Source organism: Echiichthys vipera (assembly GCF_963691815.1).
Source record: "Echiichthys vipera genome assembly, chromosome: 23".
Taxonomy (NCBI): Eukaryota; Metazoa; Chordata; class Actinopteri; order Perciformes; family Trachinidae; genus Echiichthys; species Echiichthys vipera.
In genome coordinates, this window is record NC_139848.1 from 13,495,024 (window position 1) to 13,518,318 (window position 23,295).

Sequence of the window (23,295 nt, forward strand, 5' to 3'; positions counted from 1 at the left end):
ACGTCAGTCCAGGAGGGAACACATTAGTCCAGGAGGGGACACGTCAGACGAGGAGGGGACACGTGAGTCCAGGAGGGGACACGTGAGTCCAGGAGGGGACACGTCAGACCAGGAGGGGACACTTGAGTCCAGTAGGGGGCACATTAGTCCAGGAGTGGACACGTGAGTGCAGGAGGGGGCACGTCAGTCCAGGAGGGGACACGTCAGTCCAGGAGGGGACACTTCAGTCCAGGAGGGGACACTTCAGGAGGGGAGACATCAGTCCAGGAGGGGACACGTCAGTCCAGGAGGGAACACATTAGTCCAGGAGGGGACACGTCAGACCAGGAGGAGATACGTGAGTCCAGAAGGGGACACGTCAGACCAGGAGGGGACACTGGAGTCCAGTAGGGGGCACATTAGTCCAGGAGTGGACACGTGAGACCAGGAGGGGACACGTCAGACTAGGAGGGGACACGTCAGACCAGGAGGGGACACATCAGCACAGGAGGGGACACGTCAGCCCAGGAGGGGACACATCAGCACAGGAGGGGACACGTCAGCCCAGGAGGGGACACGTCAGCACAGGACCATGGCTCTGCTGCTGGACAGCTCTCAGTGCTGCCCGATCCGCCGGAGGTGCAAGAGGAGGAGGAAGAGACGCTGCGAGCGCAAAGGTAGATGTCTGTCCTGTCCCCGCGGGGCACGAGAGTCTTCTGGAGGCTCCTCGCCGGTCTCTAGGTCTCTGCCGTGCGCGTTTGGTTATTTTTCGTCAGAGCTGTAATTAAAAAGGTCAAAGAGTCCGAGGTCAGCTGGTGAGACATGAATATTTGTGGCTTTCTTTTCCAAATGTCCCGGACACATTTTAGGACGTCAACTTGGTCTTCGGGGAAAATGTCTCCACGTTTCATCACATTTTAGAAACAATCAGCTGATCCAACCAATCCAAACAATCAGCTGATCCATTAATAGAGGAAATGATCCACAGAATAATGATGATGAAAATAATGATGAATATTAAAGTTTTAGGAATGACATAGAGTTAGTTTAGTCCTTTTGCATTCCTTTGTGGTGCTTTTGCATCTTTTTATGGCACTTTTGTGTCTATTTGTAGGTTTTTTTGCACCTTTTTAGTCTTTTTGTGTGTCCTTGTGATTGTTTTGTATCTGTTTCTGCTCATTTTGCATCTATTTGTTACATCTGTAGACCATCTGTTTTTATGGTTTTGCACCCCTTATTTTGTTTTGCTACTTCTTTTTATAATTTGGCCATTTTGCATCTTTTTGTGGTGATTTGCATCTATTTTTAGACATTTTACATATCTATAAGCACATTTTAGAAATTTTACATTTTACCTCTACTCTAAGTCATTTAGTACTGTCCTGTGGTCATTTTATGGTCATTTTGCACTTCTTTGTAATCCTTTGCATCTACTTTGAGTTGTTTCCTGGTTTTGCATCTTTGTAATCATTTTGCGTGTCTAAACACTAAAAACACTTAAAATGCAGTTTAAGAACGCAGTTCAAAAACACTAAAAACTGTTTAAAAACACTAAAAACAGTTTTAAACACAAAAAACGCAGCAAGTCGTTTCGTTGTCTAAACCTAACCAAGTAGTTTTGTTTTATCAAAACCTAACCAAGTAGTTTAGTTGTGTTTAAACCTAACCAAGTAGTTTAGTTGTGTTTAAACCTAACCAAGTAGTTTAGTTTTGTTTAAACCTAACCAAGTAGTTTACTTTTATCCAAACCTAACCACGTAGTTTAGTTTATTCTAAACCTAACCAAGTAGTTTAGTTTTGTTTAAACCTCACCAAGTAGTTTTGTTTTGTTTAAACCTGACCAAGTAGTTTTTGTCTAAACCTAACCAAGTTGTTTAGTTTTTTCTAAACCTAACCAATTAGTTTAGTTTTGTCTAAACCTAACCAAGTAGTTTGGGTTTGTCTAAACCTAACCAAGTAATTTAGTTTTGTCTAAACCTAACCAAGTAGTTTAGTTTTATCAAAACCTAACCAAGTAGTTTTGTTTATTCTAAACCTAACCAAGTAGTTTTGTTTATTCTAAACCTAACCACGTAGTTTAGTTTATTCTAAACCTAACCAAGTAGTTTTGTTGTTTAAACCTAACCAAGTAGTTTTGTTGTTTAAACCTAACCAAGTAGTTTTGTCTAAACCTAACCACGTAGTTTAGTTTATTCTAAACCTAACCAAGGAGTTTTGTTTTGTTTAAACCTAACCAAGTAGTTTTGTTTTATCCAAACCTCACCAAGTAGTTTTGTTTTGTTTAAACCTGACCAAGTAGTTTAGTTTTTTGCAAACCTAACCAAGTTGTTTAGTTTTTTGCAAACCTATCCAAGTAGTTTTGTCTAAACCTAACCAAGTAGTTTAGTTTTGTCTAAACCTAACCAAGTTGTTTAGTTTTTTCTAAACCTATCCAAGTAGTTTTGTTTAAACCTAACCAAGTAGTTTAGTTTTGTCTAAACCTAACCAATTAGTTTAGTTTTGTCTAAACCTAACCAAGTAGTTTAGTTTTGTCTAAACCTAACCAAGTAATTTGGGTTTGTCTAAACCTAACCAAGTAGTTTAGTTTTGTCTAAACCTAACCAAGTAGTTTAGTTTTGTCTAAACCTAACCAATTAGTTTAGTTTTGTCTAAACCTAACCAATTAGTTTAGTTTTGTCTAAACCTAACCAAGTAGTTTAGGTTTGTCTAAACCTAACCAAGTAGTTTAGTTTTGTCTAAACCTAACCAAGTAATTTGGGTTTGTCTAAACCTAACCAAGTAGTTTAGTTTTGTCTAAACCTAACCAAAAAGTTTGGTTTTGTTTAAACCTAACCAAGTAGTTTAGTTTTGTCTAAACCTAACCAAAAAGTTTGGTTTTGTTTAAACCTAACCAAGTAGTTTAGTTTTGTCTAAACCTAACCAAGTAGTTTAGTTTTGTCTAAACCTCACCAAGTAGTTTAGTTTTGTCTAAACCTAACCAAGTAATTTGGGTTTGTCTAAACCTAACCAAGTAGTTTAGTTTTGTCTAAACCTAACCAAGAAGTTTGGTTTTGTTTAAACCTTACCAAGTAGTTTAGTTTTGTCTAAACCTAACCAAGTAGTTTAGTTTCACAACATTAGATTGGACGGATATATTTGTTGTTTTGGGTCATTGGGAATCCTTCTCTGTGGCTCTGGACGTGTCTCTTGTCAGTGCCAACGCAATTGGTTTTGCATCTCTTTGAGGCCATTTTGCATCTATTTTTAGACATTTTACATTTCTATATGGTCATTTTTGTCTCTTTGAGGTCTTTGTAGTCATTTATTTTCACCCCTTAGTGAATGTTTTGTAATGTTTTTTAGTTGTTTTGCATGTTTTTAGTCTTTTGTGTGTCTATGTGATGGTTTTGCATCTATTTTAAAGATTTTACATTTCTATATGGTAATTTATGACTTTTTGAGGTCATTTTGCATTATTTTTTAGAGATTTTCCGTTTCTATATGGTCATGTATGTCTCTTTGAGGCCATTTTGCATCTATTTTTAGACATTTTAGGTTTCTATATGGTCATGTATGTTTCTTTGAGGCCATTTAGCATCTATTTTAAAGATTTTACATTTCTATATGGTCATTTATGACTCTTTGGGGTCATTTTGTATCTATTTTTAATTGTGAATTTGTGCATAACTACAAAAGTCTTTTCATATTTCCAGTAGCTGCAAAAGTCAAGTGCACTCAGTCCTTACATTCAAATTCCAGCTTTGGCCACAAAAAGCAGCAGGCCTGCGTACTGCGATTACTCATCTCTTGATCACACTTGGCATTCTTCATTTGAGCCTGAGTGTTCTTCCTGGAGGAAAAGGTAAACAGTGTTACTGTGTGAAATAAAAAAAAGGAGCCGTGTATTATATCATTTGCATGCTGGGCGAGTAAGGAGCCCATCATTCCCGTGTCCCTGCTAAGCGGGATGTTGTGAGAAGAACTCAAGTGTGAGTTTAATCTACTGGGAGCAAAACTGAATTTCAGACGAGGTATAAGCTGACGCGCTCCGTTAGGCGTGTACGCCGAGGGATGTGTGCGTTGGCCCAAAACGGCCGCCGTAGATCTGTGATGTGGAGGAGCTGATAGAGCAGCCGGGGTTTGACTCTGAAGCTCTGCTGATAACCCCGGCTCCCGTCACACCGACGAGAACACCGACTTTAGATCTGAGACACGTTCAACGCAACATTTCAAACGTTCAGCAGCTCACACTTTCTGCACCATCAGGAAAGAACTCTTTAAATGAAGCTGCAGTAGTACGGAGGACCGAAACTGACAAAATGAAAAACATACATAAATAAATGACTACATAAATAATATAATATGCCATTAAATGCAGCACATTTAAAAATAAATGAAGGTGTTAATATTGAATCAAATGTGACCTATTTATTTACTTTCATCATTTCAACATTTTCCCTTTTTATTTATTTTTCAATACATTTTTAAACTGATGTATTTATATTTGCGTTTCTTTTTTTATTTCTTTAAAATATATTCATTTGTGTTTTAATGAATGTATTTATGTTTTCATGTCTGTATTATTTCATTTTTTGGTTTCTTCATTTTGCAAATAAATGCAAAATAAATACTTAACGTAAAATAATAATAAAAAAATAAGGTGAATTAGGGAAGTCAATAAACATGGAATTAATACAAAGTGAAATAAATAAAGAATGATACATGTGAAGGGGACATGATATTTATAGTTTTAGTTATATTAATTTATGCTGACCTTTATTTTGGTACATTTAATGGCATATTAATTCATTTATGTATTTATTTTTGATTTTGGCAGCTAAAGTCATCCATACATTTTAATTAGCTTTTATATTCATTCATCTTTGTATTAATTCCCCTATTTTTTATTTATTTACTATCCTTAACAATTTGTGTGTATTCTTTTTAAAATTTGTTTAACATTTATTAATTTTAAATTGTATTTATTTATTTATTATTTACACATTGTTTCTATATTAATAAAATTAAAATTAAAAAGGAAAGTAATTATAAAAAAAAAAAAATTATTAACGCCTTCACGTATTTTAACAAAATTTAATGACATCTTTTTTTATTTATTGAATCTTTTATTCATTCATCTGAGGTTTGATTGTTTCTTTTGGCAGCTTCACATGTAACTATATATTTCTAAACATAACCACTTTATATCATAAAAAGTGCATCATTACCTCTGGTCCATAAACCATCATTCCTGTGACTCTGTGAAAAGTGTTTATTACTGCAGACGGTGTGCTCAGTAACGTGCTCACTGTCAGCTGAGAGCGTGGACGGAGACTGCGTGGCGTGCACAGATGTCCCTGCCTGTTAGGAACCAGTGGACGTGCATCAGCTCCTGGTTAATCCTGATGCCATGGGGTGTGAAATTCAACATCAGCCCTGAGAGTCCCCGCCGTCTGTCTGGAGATTTGTGAGGACCCGGCGCGGCCTCGATTGGACGAGGGGAACACTGATGTGTGCCATCTGTTGTGAGCGGCGTGGCCAGTGATGCAGAGAGAATGGGACGGAGGAGAGTCAGACTCGAGACCTTCTGAGACCCCAAGCAAAATTACACCAAAGTCAGTGGCTCAGAGGTCGGAGGTGGGGAACATGGTGCTCCAACGCAACATATCTTTGAGTATCTTTGAGTATCTTTGAGGATCATTGAGGATCTTTGAGTATCTTTGAGTATCTTTAAGTATCTTTGAGTATCGTTGAGGATCATTGATGATCTTTAAGTATTTTTGAGTATCTTTGAGGATCATTGAGGATCTTTGAGTATCTTTGAGTATCTTTAAGTATCTTTGAGTATCGTTGAGGATCATTGATGATCTTTAAGTATTTTTGAGTATCATTGAGGATCTTTAAGTATTTTAGAGTATCTTTGAGGATCATTGAGGATCTTTGAGGATCTTTAAGTATCTTTGAGTATCTTTAAGTATCTTTAAGTATCTTTGAGTATCTTAAAGTATCTTTGAGTATCTTTGAGGATCATTGAGTATCTTTACGTATCTTTAAGTATCTTTGAGTATTTTTGATTATCTTTAAGGATCATTGAGTATCTTTGAGTATCATTTAGGATCATTGAGTATCTTTAAGTATATTTGAGTATCTTTAAGTATCATTGAGTATCTTTAAGTATCATTGAGTATCTTTGAGTATCTTTAAGTATCGTTGAGTATCTTTGAGGACCTTTAAGTATCTTTGAGTATCTTTGAGTATCTTTAAGGATCATTGAGTATCTTTGAGTATCTTTAAGCATATTTGAGTATCTTTGAGTATCTTTAAGTATCTTTGAGGAACTTTAAGTATCTTTGAGTATTTTTAAGTATCTTTGAGTATATTTTAGTATCCTCAAGTATCTTCTAGTACCTCACACTCACTCCCACACTATAGATAGCACACAAGTCTGACATCCACCATTCCCTGAACTCAGCCGGATCATGTGATATAATCCAACACTCATTTTAGCAAAATCTGCAAATCCTACATAGAGAGCACTTCAGCACACATTTTGCATGGTGTCTCCTGTTAACAGGGAGTCAAATAAAGACAGTGCTTCATGAAGCTTCATTTGGACATCATCGTTCTTTATTGATGAAGTGTAATTGGAACAAATGTTGACCAAACGCTTTAGTCCAAAGACTTCTCAACTGAGCAGAAACTCTGGGAAATTAAAACCATTTATTTTCCATTTACCAAGGCGACGAAGTGAAATGACCGCTGTCAGGAGATGTACCGCCACTGGGGAAACATTCAGGCTCTACTGGTTCCTCAGCATGCATGTCTCCGTGTCCCAGTCGGCCACAGCCTTCACAAGCGTGCAGTCGGCAGCAATTTTCAGGCCCAGGAGGCTCGGGACTACCTGTGGTGGCGTTAAATGAAAAATGGGAGTGTGTGCCAGGGGAACAGAAGGGTGGAAAGGGGATGAACTGGTGAAGTTGCACAAAACAGACAGCAGAGCCCTAAGGCTGGTATATATCCCTGCAACACGTTAGAAGAAGTGTCTAAATAGTTGATTTGATGTGTCCAGTAAGGATGTGCTGCACATTTGAGACATTCAAACGCTGATCCAGACAGAAGCGTTCAGGTCTGCCCTGAGTGCTGAATGAAATAAATGAATGCGAGAATGAAAGTGTCCTGATCAAGTCAGTGTGACGGAACGGGAAAGAAAAGCTGTATCACCAGAGCAGTGTCACCTTTTGTAGTCTAAACTTAACCATCACCTTTTGTCGTTTAAACTTAAGTATCTTGAGTATCCTTGAGTATCATTGAGTATCCTTGAATATCCTTGAGTATATTTTAGTATCCTCCAGTATCTTTTAGTATCTTTGAGTATCCTCCAGTATCTTTTAGTATCCTTGAGTGTCTCTTAGTATCTTTGAGTATCCTCCAGTATCTTTTAGTATCTTTGAGTATCTTTGAGTATCCTTGAGTGTCTCTTAGTATCTTTGAGTATCCTCCAGTATCTTTTAGTATCTTTGAGTATCTTTGAGTATCCTTGAGTGTCTCTTAGTATCTTTGAGTATCCTCCAGTATCTTTTAGTATCTTTGAGTATCCTCCAGTATCTTTTAGTATCCTTGAGTATCTTTTAGTATCCTTCAGTATCTTTTAGTATCTTTGAGTATCCTCCAGTATCTTTTAGTATCCTTGAGTATCTTTGAGTATCCTTGAGTGTCTCTTAGTATCTTTGAGTATCCTCCAGTATCTTTTAGTATCTTTGAGTATCCTCCAGTATCTTTAAGTATCCTTGAGTATCTTTGACTATCCTTGACTATCTCTTAGTATCCTTGAATATCCTTGAGTATCTTTTAGTATCCTCCAGTATCTTATAGTATATTTGAGTATCCTCCAGTATCTTTTAGTATCCTTGAATATATTTGAGTATCCTTGAGTGTCTCTCAGTATCCTTGAATATCCTTGAGTATCTTTAAGTATTTTCCATTATCTTTTAGTATCTTTGAGTATCTCTTAGTATCCCTGAGTATCTTTAAGTATCTTTGAGTATCGTTGAGTATTGTTGAGTATTGTTGAGTATCCTGTGGAAGAAAATATGATTGAGAAAGGGAATAATAGGCCGAGGTTACAGTGTACTGGGGACAAAGGCCCGATAAGCACATTCTGTTTAGAAAACAATAGAACTGTATTTGGGCATGATGACGTCTGGACACCAAGTAGACGCCACTGATTGTAAATGTACAGAGTGTGTATTGGAAAAACCTGACGGGGTGTGTAAGTGTTGTCAGCCTCGTTATAAGACGGGAATTTCTGTTAAGAGACACTTGGAATTGGAATTTGGTATTGTGGATCTTGGGACTCTGTGATGAGTGTATCAAACCTTGATTCAATAAATTCTCCTTGATGGCTGTGAGACCTCTCTGCTGTCTCCTTCTTGTAAACCTTTCTATTTTTACAATACATTGTTCTACCATAATCCTTGGGTATCTTTAAGTATCTTTCAGTATCATTTAAGTATCTTTGAATATCCTTGAGTATCTTTAAGTATCCTTGAGTATCCCTTGGTATCTTTAAGTATCGTTGAGTATGACCTTGAGCTTCCTGTCCTGACTGGCTCCTGTAGTTTTCACTCCAAAGCCATCCCAGCGTTCTCTGTGCCCGTCTCCTGCAGGATGGAAGGAGATCATCCCTTTAATTGCTTTACCTTCAGGACGGCTGGCTCTTCTCCTTGGCCCCCAGCGGAGAGGGCACTACTGCGGCTTGAATAGTTTGCTGTCAGCAGCACAAATGTCCATGGGAGGCTGTGTGGCGGTCTGCATGGGAGCACCGATGGTTAAGTGAGTCGCATTAGCGTGTGGAATTGATACGGTGTTGGTCCTGCCCCTCCAGCTACTGCCGGCGTCACGCTGCAAATTAAAGCCATCATAAAGATTTCACTGAGCCACGGTGAAAATGTTAGAGAGGGCTGAAGCCTGCAAGTGTCCTTGGGAAGCACCTAAATGTGTTAACACAAGAGTTACTGGAGACAGTTGAGTTTCTGCTGTGATTTTCCCTGTTCAATCATCACCAGAGTGCAAGTGGAATTATAAAAATACATACAAGTGAATTTTCATTTATTTACATGAACATTTTCATATGTCGTTGGTGTCGGAAAGTGACTTTGATGAGAGAAAATCTTTTAGTATCCTTGAGTATCTTTGAGTATCTTTTAGTATCCTTGGGTATCTTAAGGTACTATTAAAGTGCACACATCCGGCATTAAGTCTACCACCTTTAAATGACACCAGCAAAGTACACACTAATAGTCTAATACTAGTGTATAACAATAATACAATTTATTTATTTCTGCTTTCAAACTTTGGGCCGCCATTGGCAGGTAGCTAGGCTTACGTTACTTTCATGTTCAAGGTGGTTGGTCATGTTCGTCGTGGACGAGTGAGAGGCAAAGTTTTTCTTGCAAAGTTTGCATGTGACCTTCTTGGGTCATCCTTGTTCTTTTCAAAGTGATCCCATATTTTAGACGTCTTTCCCGACATGATTGGGTGTTAATTAATAACTGTCTAACTGAAATGTCAAAGGGACCTGTCGTGTAAAAAACAATAACACTGACAGTGAGTGATTGTGACTTCTTGTATCTAGCCCTTCAAATTCAAAGCCCTCCAGCCTTTTAGGCCAGCCGCCAGTCACATAGATTTTCACTTAATTTTGACAACAAACGGCTCCAAATGTTGTTGTTTTTTTCCTGCAACCAATCGACCAACGCAATTTTTGGGTAGACCAGTGTTTGGTCTACTATTTAGGGGCAGATCTTTGAGTATCCTTGAGTATCCTTGAGTATCTTTATATTTGAGTATCTTTAAGTAACTTTGAGTATCATTGAGTATCATTGAGTATCTTAGAGTATCTTTAAGGATCCTTGAGTTACCTTGAGTATCTTTGAGTATTGTTGAGTATCTTTGAGTATCTCTGATTATCTTTGATTTTCTTTTAGTGCCATTGAGTATTTTTGAGTATCCTTGAGTATCCTTGAGTATGCTTGAGTATCCTTGAGTATCTTTGAGTATCGTTGAGTATCTTTGAGTATCCTTAAGTATCTTTGAGTATCCTTGAGTATCTTTGATTATCTTTGATTATCTTTTAGTGTCATTGAGTATCCTTGAGTATTTTTATATTTGAGTATCTTTAAGTAACTTTGAGTATCATTGAGTATCATTGAGTATCTTAGAATATCTTTAAGTATCCTTGAGTCACCTTGAGTATCTTTTAGTATCGTTGAGTATCCTTGAGTATCTTTAAGTATCCCTGAGTGTTTTTGAGTATCTTTGAGTATCTTAAAGTATCCTTTAGTATCTTTGAGTATCCTTGAGTATCTTTAAGTATCCTTGAGTTACCTTGAGTATCTTTTAGTATCGTTGAGTATCCTTTAGTATCTTTGAGTATCCTTGAGTATCCTTGAGTATCTTTGAATATCCTTGAATATCCTTGAGTATCTTTATATTTGAGTATCTCTTTGAGTAACTTTGAGTATCTTAGAGTATCTTCAAGTATCCTTGAGTATCTTTAAGTATTGTTGAGTATCGTTGAGTATCTTTGAGTATCTTTAAGTATCTTTGAGTCACATACAAGGGCAAAAGGGATAAATTAGAGGAAGTTTTACAAATGTTAATGAATTTATAACCTAATCAAGACATTTTTTCAACTAATTCACGACTATAGGTATTTGTATTATTTATTTTGTTAGATTTTGTTGCAATTTTATTCATTTATGGAGTTATATATTTTTGTTTTGGTAGGATCCCATCTCTGTATGTTCTTCCTCGCCCCGGCTCAAGCTGAAATGATCCATGTTGTCACTCATTTATTTCCTGGTGTGATTGGATTTGACGGTTTTGCAGATTCTGTTGTGATTTCTTTGCTATCTGGTGCAAATGTCACATTTCCATCAGGTGAATTTAACAACAGATAGAGGGTGCAGGTTAATAAGCTCCTATCTGTGTGAAAAGGTCAGGACACGATCTCGTTGGATTGAGCGAAACTTCACTTTGTGACGGTTGTCTTTGTTCGCAGTCAAATGCCACAGTTTTCACAAAGTTCAGTGCGTTCTGGTTCGATAAATCAAATAAAGGGCTGAGACGCTGCACGCAAGGACTGAGGGCGTCACCGGGGACGGTTTTTTGGTCGGGTGGGCGAATTTTGTGTTAATTCTTGGCCATTTTTAATTGGTCAGTTCATCAATGATAGATATATGATTATTATTTGTAATTAAAATGTCCCTTTTATTCAGACATTGGTATTATTGTATTTATATTAATTTTTACATTTATTAATTTCACGGTATTTATTATTTATTTGAATTGCGGCCCCCTCTTTTGCATAATGGAGAAGCAATGCATATATAAATGTAAAAATATATTTATAAAGAAAAATACAAAATTAATGAATAAAACGACTTGTCACTAAGATCAAATAAAACGAAAAACAAATATTCCAAAAAATTAATGAAAATTATTAAATAAGCAAATGGAAAATTAAAAAGGAAAGTAAATAATTAATAATAGATACATTATTATTATTATTTATTAAAATGTCCCTTTTGTTCATTCATTGGTATTATTGTATTTATATTTGCATGCATTTTCTATTGATTTTAAGTTTATTTTTACATTTATCCATTTCATAGCATTTATGATTTAAATATTTGCATAATGAAGAAGGAATGCATATAGAAATGTAAAAATATATGTACTAAAGAAAAATACAAAATTCATAAATGAAATGACATGCTGTGAATAGAATGAAATAAATCAAAAAAATATGTGGAAAAATTAAAAACAAATATTTTGAAAATTAATGAAAAGGATTAAATAAGCAAATTGAAAATTAAAAAGGAAAATAAATCATTAATAATATATATGTTAGTATTATTACTTTGATAAAAAATGTCCCTTTATTCAATCATTGGTATTATTGTATTTATATTTGCATGCAATTTTATTGATTCTAAGTTTAATTTTACATTTATTCATGTCACAGTATTATTTATTATTGTTATTTATTTTATTATTATGCTTTTGTATAATAAAGAAGTAATGCACAAAGAAAGGTAAAACGAAATGTATAAAAAAAATATAAAATGATTTTAAAAAATGACTTGTCAATACAATGAAAAGCGAAAATCAAAAACGCATTCTAAAAAAATTAATAAAAATGATTAAATAAGCAAATGGACATTTAAAAAGAAAAATAAATAAATAGAGGGATTAATACAAAGGTGAATAAATAAATAATAAAATAATAATAATAAAGAAGCCAATTAAAACAGAAATATCAAGTTTTAATCTTATTTTTGGTACATTTAATAACCTATTAGTTCATTTATGGAGTTCAATGTTTAATATTGGTAACCAAGGAAAATAAGTGTTTGAATATCTTTTATTTTATCGATTCTTTAGTAGAACAAACTCAAACACATGTTCCAGCTTGATCTTGTCACCTGGGCGAACGTACAGCTGAATAATAAGCATTAATGTAGAAATGTACACACTAGAACGCACCCGATGACTTTGTATCTCTTTGTAGTTGTTTTGTGTGTTTTTGTAGTTGTTTTGTGTCTCTTTGTGGTTGTTTTGTTCTTTGTAGTTGTTTTGTGTCTCTTTGTGGTTGTTTTGTTCTTTGTAGTTGTTTTGTGTCTCTTTGTGGTTGTTTTGTTCTTTGTAGTTGTTTTGTGTCTCTTTGTGGTTGTTTTGTGTCTTTGTAGTTGTTTTGTGTCTCTTAGTAGTTGTTGTTTTGTGTGTTTTTGTAGTTTTTGTCTGTTTGTAGTTGTTTAAAATCTCGTTGTTGTTTTGTGTCTCTTAGTAGTTGTTGTTTTGTATGTTTTTGTAGTTTTTGTCTCTTTGGAGTCACTTTGTGTCTCTTTGGTTGTTTTCTTTGTCTCTTTGCGGTTGTTTTGTGTCTTTTTGTAGTTGTTTTGTGTCTCTTTGTAGTTTTTGTCTCTTTTTGGTTGTTTTGTGTGTTTTTGTAGTTTTTTGTCTGTTTGTATTTGTTTTAAATCTCGTTGTTGTTTTGTGTGTTTTTGTAGTTTTTGTCTCTTTGGAGTCACTTTGTGTCTCTTTGGTTGTTTTTTGTCTCTTTGCAGTTGTTTTATGTCTTTGTGGTTGCTTTGTGTCTCTTTGTAGTTGTTTGTGTCTCTTTGTGGTTGTTTTGAGTCTCTTTGTGGTTGTTTTGAGTCTCTTTGTGGTTGTTTTGTGTCTCTTTGTAGTTGTTTTGTGTCTCTTTGTAGTTGTTTTGTGTCTTTGTGATTGTTTTGTGTGTCTTTGTAGTTGTTTTGTCTCTCTTTGTGGTAGTTTTTGTCTCTTTTTGGTTGTTTTGTGTGTTTTGAGTCTCTGTGGTTGTTTTGAGTGTCTTTGTGGTTGTTTTGTGTGTTTTTGTAGTTGTTTGTCTCTTTGTAGTTTTTGTCTCTTTGTGGTCATTTGTGTCTCTTTGAGGTTATTTTGTGTCTCTTTGAGGTTATTTTGTGTCTCTTTGTGGTTGTTTTGTGTCTCCTGGAGTACTTCTAGTACAATATCAAACAATTATGTGATTTATGGCAGTTATATCTGGACCATCACATCCCAAAATGTCCTTTCTTTTGGGGAGAAAATGGAGTTTGTGTGTGAGAAAAGCATTGTGCTGCTGCCGTGATGAAGACAGATTTTTATATTTTCCCTCCTCTTGGCCGTCTGCGTCGCCTCAGGATCCATCTGTCTGCATTAGGCCACTAACACAGTTCTCTGACAGCTATTTGCAGCTGTTCTCCCTCTCGAGCCTCAAGCACCAGAACCGAGGCTCCAGGGTCCATTCATCACTGTTGTTTCTGACATGGTGACGATGAGAGTCTTATTTAAACGTCTGCCCATGCAGGGCTCAGAACATCCGTTCATTTTGGAGGCAGAATAACCGGCATTACAACCGCTTTACAATCGTTTCCGTTCATTTTCATGAAAAATGTCCAAACTTAACCGTCACCTTTTGTCGTCTAAACTTAACTGTCACCTTTTGTCGTCTAAACTTTACCTTACCCTTTTGTCGTCTAAACTTAACGGTCGCCTATGTCGTCTAAACTTAACTGTCTGCTTTTGTCGTCTAAATCTAATGGTCGCCTGTAGTCATCTAAACTTAACCGTCACCTTTTGTTGTCATCTAAACTTAACCGTTGCCTTTGTCGTCTAAACTTAACCGTCACCTTTGTCGTCTAAACTTAACCATCACCTTTGTCGTCTAAACTTAACCATCACCTTTGTCGTCTAAACTTAACCATCACCTTTGTTGTCTAAACTTAACTGTCTCCTTTTGTCGTCTAAACTTAACCTTTGCCTTTTGTCGTCTAAACTTAACCGTCGCCTTTTGTCGTCTAAACTTAACCATCACCTTTGTCTTCTAAACTTAACCATCACCTTTGTCGTCTCAACTTAACTGTCACCTTTTGTCGTCTAAACTTTACCTTTGCCTTTTGTCGTCAAAACTTAATGGTCGCCTGTAGTCATCTAAACTTAACCGTCACCTTTTGTTGTCTAAACTTAAACGTTGCCTTTTGTCGTCTAAACTTAACCGTCTCCTTTTGTCGTCTAAACTTAACCATCACCTTTGTCGTCTAAACTTAACCATCACCTTTGTCGTCTAAACTTAACTGTCTCCTTTTCTCGTCTAAACTTTACCTTTGCCTTTTGTCGTCTAAACTTAACGGCCGCCTTTGGTTGTATAAACTTAACCGTCACCTTTTGTTGTCTAAACTTTACCGTCGCCTTTGGTTGTCTAAACTTTACCTTCGGCTTTTGTTGTTTAGACTTAACGCTCGCCTGTAGTCGTATAAACTTAACAGTCGCCTGTGGTCGACTTAACTTAACCGTAACCTTAAAACTTAGGTTGTTTTGTGTCTGTTTGTGGTTGTTTTGAGTCTGCTTGAGGTTATTTTGTGTCTCTTTGAGGTTGTTTTGTGTCTCTTTGAAGTTGTTTTATGTCTCTTTGAGGTTGTTTTAAGTCTCTTTGAGGTTGTTTTTAGTCTCTTGAGGTCACCTTGTGTCTCCTTGTGCTACACAGGTTCATTCATATCTCCTGAGTCTCTCCGCTGATCATGTGACTGACAGTTAAAACCTCTTTAATCATTGAGTCGACTGCAGACGGCCCAGGCGACGTATTTACAGCTTCAGTAATAATGGAGGGTCTCTGAGGTCTTCTGGACTCAACTGTGAACTATTTCAAATGTAAATCCTACAGTTGATGCGTGAATGACTCCGCGTTTACGGAAGTGTATGAAACAGTCTCTGGATCAGATAAATCCCTGTCACCTGCATGTGACTCACACAGCGACAATCGAGGTGAACGCGGTTTCTGAACGAGCAGAACAGCCACAGAGTTCTGTTCCTGTGACGAGCCGCGCTGATAACTCCATGCGGTGACATTTGACTTCCTCACTTCATTTCCCTCTTCCATTATCTGCAGAAAGACAGCGTAAGCCCCGCTCCTCTTGCAGCCGTCTCACACAACAGAGCCAGGGACGCTGATAACATTGTCACTTCTAATGTTTGGAGCCAGGGATGAGTGGCAGCGGGGCAGGACGCCGTATCTGCCGCACAGGCGCCATTATACACGCCGTTCATGTCAATCCCGACGGCTCGCAGCGGCGCTCTGTTCTGACTCCAGAGGAAAGCTGATTAGCCGTCTCATTGGGTCTAATTGAGGTCCCCTCAGTCGGAGTACAACAAACATTATGAACCAACAAGTTCCAGGGATGGATTTCCTGCAGAGACAAAAGACACCTGAATTTCAAGTTTAGACGACAAAAGGAGACGTTAAGTTTAAACGTCAAAAGGCTACAGTTAAGTTTAGACGACCAAAGGAGACGGTTAAGTTTAAACGACAAAAGGAGATGGTTAAGTTCAGACGACAAAAGGCTACAGTTAAGTTTAGACGACAAAAAGTGACGGTTAAGTTTAGACGACATAAAGAGTGAGTATTAAGTTAAGACGTCAAAAAGCGATGGTTAAGTTTAGACGACAAAAAGCGACGGTTAAGTTTAGACGACAAAAAGTGACAGTTATGTTTAGACGACTAAAGGAGACGGTTAAGTTTGGATGACAAAAAGTGACGGTTAAGTTTAGACGACAAAAGGAGACGGTTAAGTTCAGACGACAAAAAGAGAGACGTTTAAGTTTAGATGACAAAAGGAGACGGTTAAGTTTAGATGACTCAAGGCAACGGTTGAGTTTAGACGACAAGAGGAGACGGTTAAGTTTAGACGACCAGAGGAGACGTTTAAGTTTAAACGACAAAAGGAGACGTTTAAGTTTAGACGACTTAAGGTGACGGTTGAGTTTAGACGACAAAAGGAGACGGTTAAGTTTAGACGACTCAAGGCGACGGTTGAGTTTAGACGACAAAAGAAGACGGTTAAGTTTAGACAACAAAAGGCTACAGTTAAGTTTAGACGACTAAAGGACACGGTTAAGTTTAGACAACAAAAGGCGACGGTTGAGTTTAGACGACAAAATGCAACAGTTAAGTTTAGACAACTAAAGGACATGGTTAAGTTTGGACGACAAAAAGTGACGGTTAAGTTTAGGCGACAAAATGAGACGGTTAAGTTCAGACGACAAAAGGAGACGGTTAAGTTTAGACGACTCAAGGTGACGGTTAAGTTTAGACGACAAAAGGTGACGGTTAAGTTTAGATGACTCAAGGCGACGGTTAAGTTTAGATGACAAGAGGAGACGGTTAAGTTTAAACGCCAAAAGGAGACGGTTAAGTTTAGACGACTCAAGGTGACGGTTGAGTTTAGACGACAAAAGGAGACGGTTAAGTTTAGACGACTCAAGGCGACGGTTGAGTTTAGACGACAAAAGAAGACGGTTAAGTTTAGACAACAAAAGGCTACAGTTAAGTTTAGACGACTAAAGGACACGGTTAAGTTTAGACAACAAAAGGCGACGGTTGAGTTTAGACGACAAAATGCAACAGTTAAGTTTAGACAACTAAAGGACATGGTTAAGTTTGGACGACAAAAAGTGACGGTTAAGTTTAGGCGACAAAATGAGACGGTTAAGTTCAGACGACAAAAGGAGACGGTTAAGTTTAGACGACTCAAGGTGACGGTTAAGTTTAGACGACAAAAGGTGACGGTTAAGTTTAGATGACTCAAGGCGACGGTTAAGTTTAGATGACAAGAGGAGACGGTTAAGTTTAAACGCCAAAAGGAGACGGTTAAGTTTAGACGACTCAAGGTGACGGTTGAGTTTAGACGACAAAAGGAGACGGTTAAGTTTAGACGACTCAAGGCGACGGTTGAGTTTAGACGACAAAAGGAGACGTTAAGTTTTGACGACAAAAGGAGACGTAATACTACAGCAGTTAATTTTAATCCATCCAGGTTACTGCGTGATTTCTGAACGCCTCAGTTTGTTTATTTCTGTGCAGGGACGTCCGTCTGAGTGACACTTTCCTGATTAGACGGGAGAAAATAGCGGCAGCTCAGTGTCTCTTATCAGCCTGAGAGACGAGTAGCCCTGCCTGACAGGGGTAGCTGAGGGCAGGTGGAGGTGGAGGTGGAGGATAAGCTGGGGGATGAGGTGTTGAGGGAACGGGGATGGAAAATGTCAGCGTTAGATTTGCTGTTAAAGGTAAAGACATTTGATGGAGGGGCGGCACAGTGTTTTGGTGGTTAACATCTCACAGGTTCCTGGTTCAAATCCCGCCTGGGGCCCTACTGTGTGGAGTTTGCATGTTCTCCACGTGTCTGCATGGGTTTTCTCCGGGTTCTCCGGTTTCCTCCCACAATCCAAAAACATGCAGGTGTTCGGTTCATTGATGACTCTAAAATTGCCCGTAGGTGTGAATGGTTGTCTGTCTCTGTTCGTCTCTATGTGCCCTGTGATAGACTGCCGTCCTGTCCAGGGTGGACCCTGCCTCACGCCCGATGTCAGCTGGGATCCGCTCCAGCCCCCCTGAGACCCTGATAGGGACAAGAGGATGAAGATGAATGGATGATGGTAGTGGTTGTTGTGCATCAGGCCAAGACTTTTCCACCAAATAGATTCATATTTTGTTATCTCAGCCCCCGGGATTATAGCTGTACGATAATCCTCTTTCATCGGGCCATAGAATGATCATCTCTGCCTTCTGCTGCCTGCCGAAGTAGCCTCAGATAACCAACATCAGCGCCTTAAAATACGTCATCGATAGAGACAGCAGACTACAGATGGTGAGTTTTAGACACCTCAAAAAGTCAAAGCTACATTTAGAATGATGTCACCTCTCTACCTCGCCGTAAATAGTCCTGTTGAATGGTTCAATATATGGAATCTTAAATCTTAAATAATACACACACGGGGCGTTTTGATGGGTGCAGAATGAAAGTATCGCTTTTCCATAAAAAATATATTTAGTCTGAATTAATATTTTTTTTTTTTTTTTTACGGGTTTGACGATGACTTTCTGTCACGTTCTGTTTCCATGGTAGCATCCAATAGCGTTGGGCATTGCGGGTTGCCAGGGTTGTCTGTTGTTGGGTGCAGCTACTGTAGACTGGCACTGGGGGAAATGGAGTTAGCCAATCCTGCAGCTGCTTCGGAGCCTCAGTGAAGGGGGCGTTATTTGTCCCAGCAGCTAATTGAGCGGAGACGGGCAACAACCAGAGTCACTATAGGCCGAGCATTCACTCCATGGACTGAGAGAAAGGAGAGAAACGCAATTCAAACACACGCCCACATGGCTACGACATCACTTTAATCTTTACTTAGCTGGAACGGCTAACGCTAACTGTCAGTTAATACTTGTTTTTATGGTGGAACAGGCTCAAACAGACTCAGGTCTCCGGTTAAGTTTAGACGTCAAAAAGTGACAGTTAAGTTTAGACGACAAAAGGCGATGGTTAAGTTAAGACGGCAAAAGGTTACGGTTAAGTTGAGACGACAAAAGGTGATTGTTAAGTTAAGACGACAAAAGGTTACGGTTAAGTTGAGACGACAAAAGGAGTGAGGGTTAAGTTTAGACGACAAAAGGTGACAGTTAGGTTTAGTCAACGAAAGGAGTGACGGTTAAGTTTAGACGACAAAAGGTGACGGTTAAGTTAAGACAACAAAAGGAGTGAGGGTTAAGTTAAGACGGCAAAAGGTGACGGTTAAGTTTAGACGACAAAAGTTGATGGTTAAGTTTAGACGACAAAAGGAGACGGTTAAGTTAAGACAACAAAAGGAGTGAGGGTTAAGTTTAGATGACATAAGGTGACGGTTAAGTTTAGATGACAAAGGCGACGGTTAAGTTAAGACAACAAAAGGAGTGAGGGGCAAGTTTAGACGACATAAGGAGTGAGGGTTAAGTTAAGGCAACAAAAGGAGTGAGGGTTAAGTTTAGACGACATAAGGTGACTGTTAAGTTTAGACGGCAAAAGGTGACGGTAAAGTTAAGACGACAAAAGGAGTGACAGTTAAGTTTAGGCGACCCAAGGTAAGCTAACTTTCCCTAGATGGCGCTGCTGCCAATTCTCCGTATTCGACCTTTAAGGTGGATAAACGTTGTTTCTCTGACTGAACCTCTTTCCGTGTTTCCTCCAGGTCGAGCCGGAGATCGACCACCTCGAATCCAACAGAGTCTGATCGCCATCGAGGGCGACGAAGTGAAAAGCATGAGTGAGTCTGTTCATTCATTTCTTTTCCCTCCGTTTACAGGAACTGTTTCAGCTCCAAAAAGCACCATGGTATTGTTATTTTCTGCGTGCTCAGGAGGCACCCAGAGCTTAATCCCCGGGTCAGAATGCATCTAACCTCAGCTTTTACTCCATTTTGCTGGAAAATTTCAAGCCTAACCCGGCGCCATGAACAAAAAAGCTCCCTAAAGCCTCCATTTCAGCCGTAAAACCACCTGAACCAGGATAAACCTCAAGGATTTCATGGTAAACATGGATAAGAGAAGGTATATGGAGGACCGAAGGGGCCCAAAATAAATACATTCATAAATAATTAGGAGACAAATTAATTCATGCTATTACATATGCCGAAACTGATATAGGCATTCATTTTTTTAAATTTTTATACACTCTAAATGTTATTTTTTTATTTTTTTATTTTTGCATTCCTTTTTTCATGAGATTTAAATGTTAATTTTCTTTATACTTTTATTTTTTAAATTTTCTATTTGAATAATTATTTTAGATATTTATTACAACTATTCATTTCAAAATGTATTTATTTATTTAGTTTATATTTTACATTTATTTATTCATTTTTTTATGAACAAGGCTTTTTGCAAAAGGTGAAGGTTGAGTTGAGACGACTAAAGGTGACGGTTAAGTTTAGACGACAAAAGGGGACGGTTAAATTTAGACGACAAAAGGTGACGGTTAAGTTTAGACGACAAAAGGGGACGGTTAAGTTTAGACGACAAAAGGGGACGGTTAAGTTTAGACGAAAAAAGGTGACGGTTAAGTTTAGACGACAAAAGGTGACGGTTAAGTTTAGACGAAAAAAGGAGACGGTTAAGTTTAGACGACAAAAGGTGAAGGTTAAATTTAGACAACAAAAGGAGACGGTTAAGTTTAGACGACAAAAGGCGACGGTTAAGTTTAGATGACAAAAGGAGACGGTTAAGTTTAGACGACAGTGAAGTTTAGACGACAGTTAAGTTTAGACGACGGTTAAGTTTAGACGACGGTTAAGTTTAGACGACGGTTAAGTTTAGCCGACTAGAGGAGACGGTTAAGTTTAGACGACAAAAGGTGACAGTTAAGTTTAGACGACTAAAGGTGGCGGTTAAGTTTAGACGACTAAAGGAGACAGTTAAGTTTAGACGACAAAAGGCGATGGGTAAGTTTAGACGACAAAAGGTGATGGTTAAGTTTAGAGGATTAAAAGCGACGGTTAAGTTTAGACAACAAAAGGCAATGGTTAAGTTTAGATGACTCAAGGCGACGGTTAAGTTTAGAAGACAAAAGGTGACGGTTAAATTTAGACGACAAAAGGAGACGTTTAAGTTTAGACGACAAAAGGAGACGGTTAAGTTTAGACAGCTAAAGGAGACAGTTAAGTTTAGGCAACAAAAGGAGACATTTAAGTTTCGACGACAAAAGGAGACGGTTAAGTTTAGGCACGGAAGGAGACAGTTAAGTTTAGACGAAAAAAGGAGACAGTTAAGTTTAGAAAAAGGTAGTTGGTTAAGTTTAGATGACGGTTAAGTTTAGACGACAAAAGGAGACCTCAAGAATTTCATAAAAGAAAAAAGCAGCTTATTTGGAATCTAAAAACCCAGTTTCAGCCTCAGCTTTTTCACTGAGCAGAGAACAGGAGGCTCACAAGTCAGGCCGTCATCAACAACAATACCAAGGTACTTATAAGACGTGACAACCTGCATTTCACTCTCCTCAAGAGCGAGCACAAAGCCTTCAGTGGTCCACTCCCAGAGCCAGTAAATACCATTTGGTCTTGTCTGCATTGAGAACAAGTTTCAAGCTAAAGAGCGAGCGTGTCTGTTTGTCTGTTTGTCACGAGTCTGTGAACCGGATCGCCACTGCAGCCGCTGATGCCTCGCCTCGACGCTCAACACTTGTTTCTTTGTGTTCACACACAGTAATCCTGTCACACATGGGATTATTCCGCCCGACAACACAGAGAGAGTAAGAGATGGAGCTCAAGGTTATTCAAGGGCTGCACAAAGGATTCCATAAAGGCATTAATATGACATTCAATTTGCCAGAAATCACATTAATTCATTAATTTGGAAACTAACAAATACGATGTTTTAATTTGCGTTTTTATTTATTTACCTCTGAATTCATTCCCATTATTTACTTTCCCCTTTTATTTAATGTTATCTTAACATTTGTGAATTATTCTATTCATTTTTGCAAGTATTTTTTATTTATTTTAAATGTTTGAAGGAAAGAAAACCTGAAATGTATTAATGAATACATGCAAAAATGAATAAATGCAAAAATAAACCTAAAGGAAATGTATGAATACATGTAAAAAGAAATACACAATGATATAAATAAATATGTTTTGAAATGAACAAATGTGACAAGAAATTACAAATAAATAAATACATGCAAAAATCAAAAATAAATATACAATATATGAAAAATAAATGCATAGTTAAATGTACAAAGAATATATATATATATATATATATATATATATATATATATATATATATATATATATATATATATATATATATATATATATATATATATAAAGAAAATACAACTATTTAAATGAATACTATATACTATACTTGCCAAACCAATTCCAAATTAAAACAGAAAACTATTATTACATTTTTATTAAATATCTTCAGGTCGTGTGTTTACATATATTTAACTGGAAGACAGAATATGTAAAAACATTGAAGACATGAGTCGACTTTATTGTACGATAAATATTAATAAATGGACGTTTTCATTTAAAAATATTATTATTGTTATTATCATTATTATTATTTATATTATTATTATCATTATCCCAAATGTTTCTAAGGTATGGAGGACTAAAGCTACCAAAAGCAAAAATTAATATGACATTAAGTGTACCAAAATAATTCATTCATTCAATTCATTGATGTTTTAATTAGCTTCCTTATTTATTTATTATCTTCGTGTTAATTCTTTATCTATTTTTTTCATGTTATCATTTTAAAATGTTTTTATTTATATGTATTAGTGTTACATTTATTTATGCATTTATTTTTCACATAATGTTCTGATTAATTTTTCCTTTTTTGCAGGTATTTATTTCATTTGAATATATTTTTACATTTATCCATGCATTTATTATTTGTCATTCAAATAAAACAATTAAGGATTTTCAAATAAAAGAAGGTAAAGAATAATATAAATATGTATAAAATACATTTAAAAAAATACATGCAAAATTAAATAAAATCCAAAATGTATAAAAAAATTAATTAAACAGATGAATAAAACTTAAAGTTAAGAAATAGGGCCATTAACACAAAGATCAATAAATAAATAAGCTAACAACAAAAAATTAAATCCAGTCAGATTGGTGATATTTTCCTAATAGGTTGTTGTGCAAAACATTCACAGTTTTGCAAACTTTTGAAGTTAATTTACTAGCAAGTGGTATATTGGTGCCCTGTGAGCTCTTTCACCTCATTCGGTGCCCCGTGTGGTGCCCCGCAAGCATTAAAACAGCTCAGGACTCGTCCTTCTCAAGTCTGGTTGACCTTTGCCTGGACTTTGTAAGTTAAGGCGATCGGAAAGAGGTCACAGGGATTGGTATTTTTACCAACTGTCCATACAGTTGGCACATTAGTATTTAATAATTACCACAAGGTACTGTTTTATATTTAATCAATAT

The 23,295-nt window shown here is 37.0% G+C and overlaps 1 protein-coding gene across 1 annotated transcript in view; it reads left to right on the forward strand.

Annotated features, from left to right (window-relative positions):
• Positions 1-571: 571 nt before the first annotated feature.
• LOC310964867 (double-stranded RNA-specific editase 1-like) overlaps positions 572-23,295 on the forward strand; it is a gene marked incomplete at both ends in the record, with an annotated part of 32,211 nt that continues 9,487 nt past the window's right edge. The window contains 2 exons of the mRNA XM_083938162.1: positions 572-656; positions 19,537-19,611. Of these exons, the coding sequence (XP_083794288.1) occupies positions 572-656; positions 19,537-19,611 (160 nt within the window). The remainder of the gene's footprint in view (positions 657-19,536; positions 19,612-23,295) is intronic.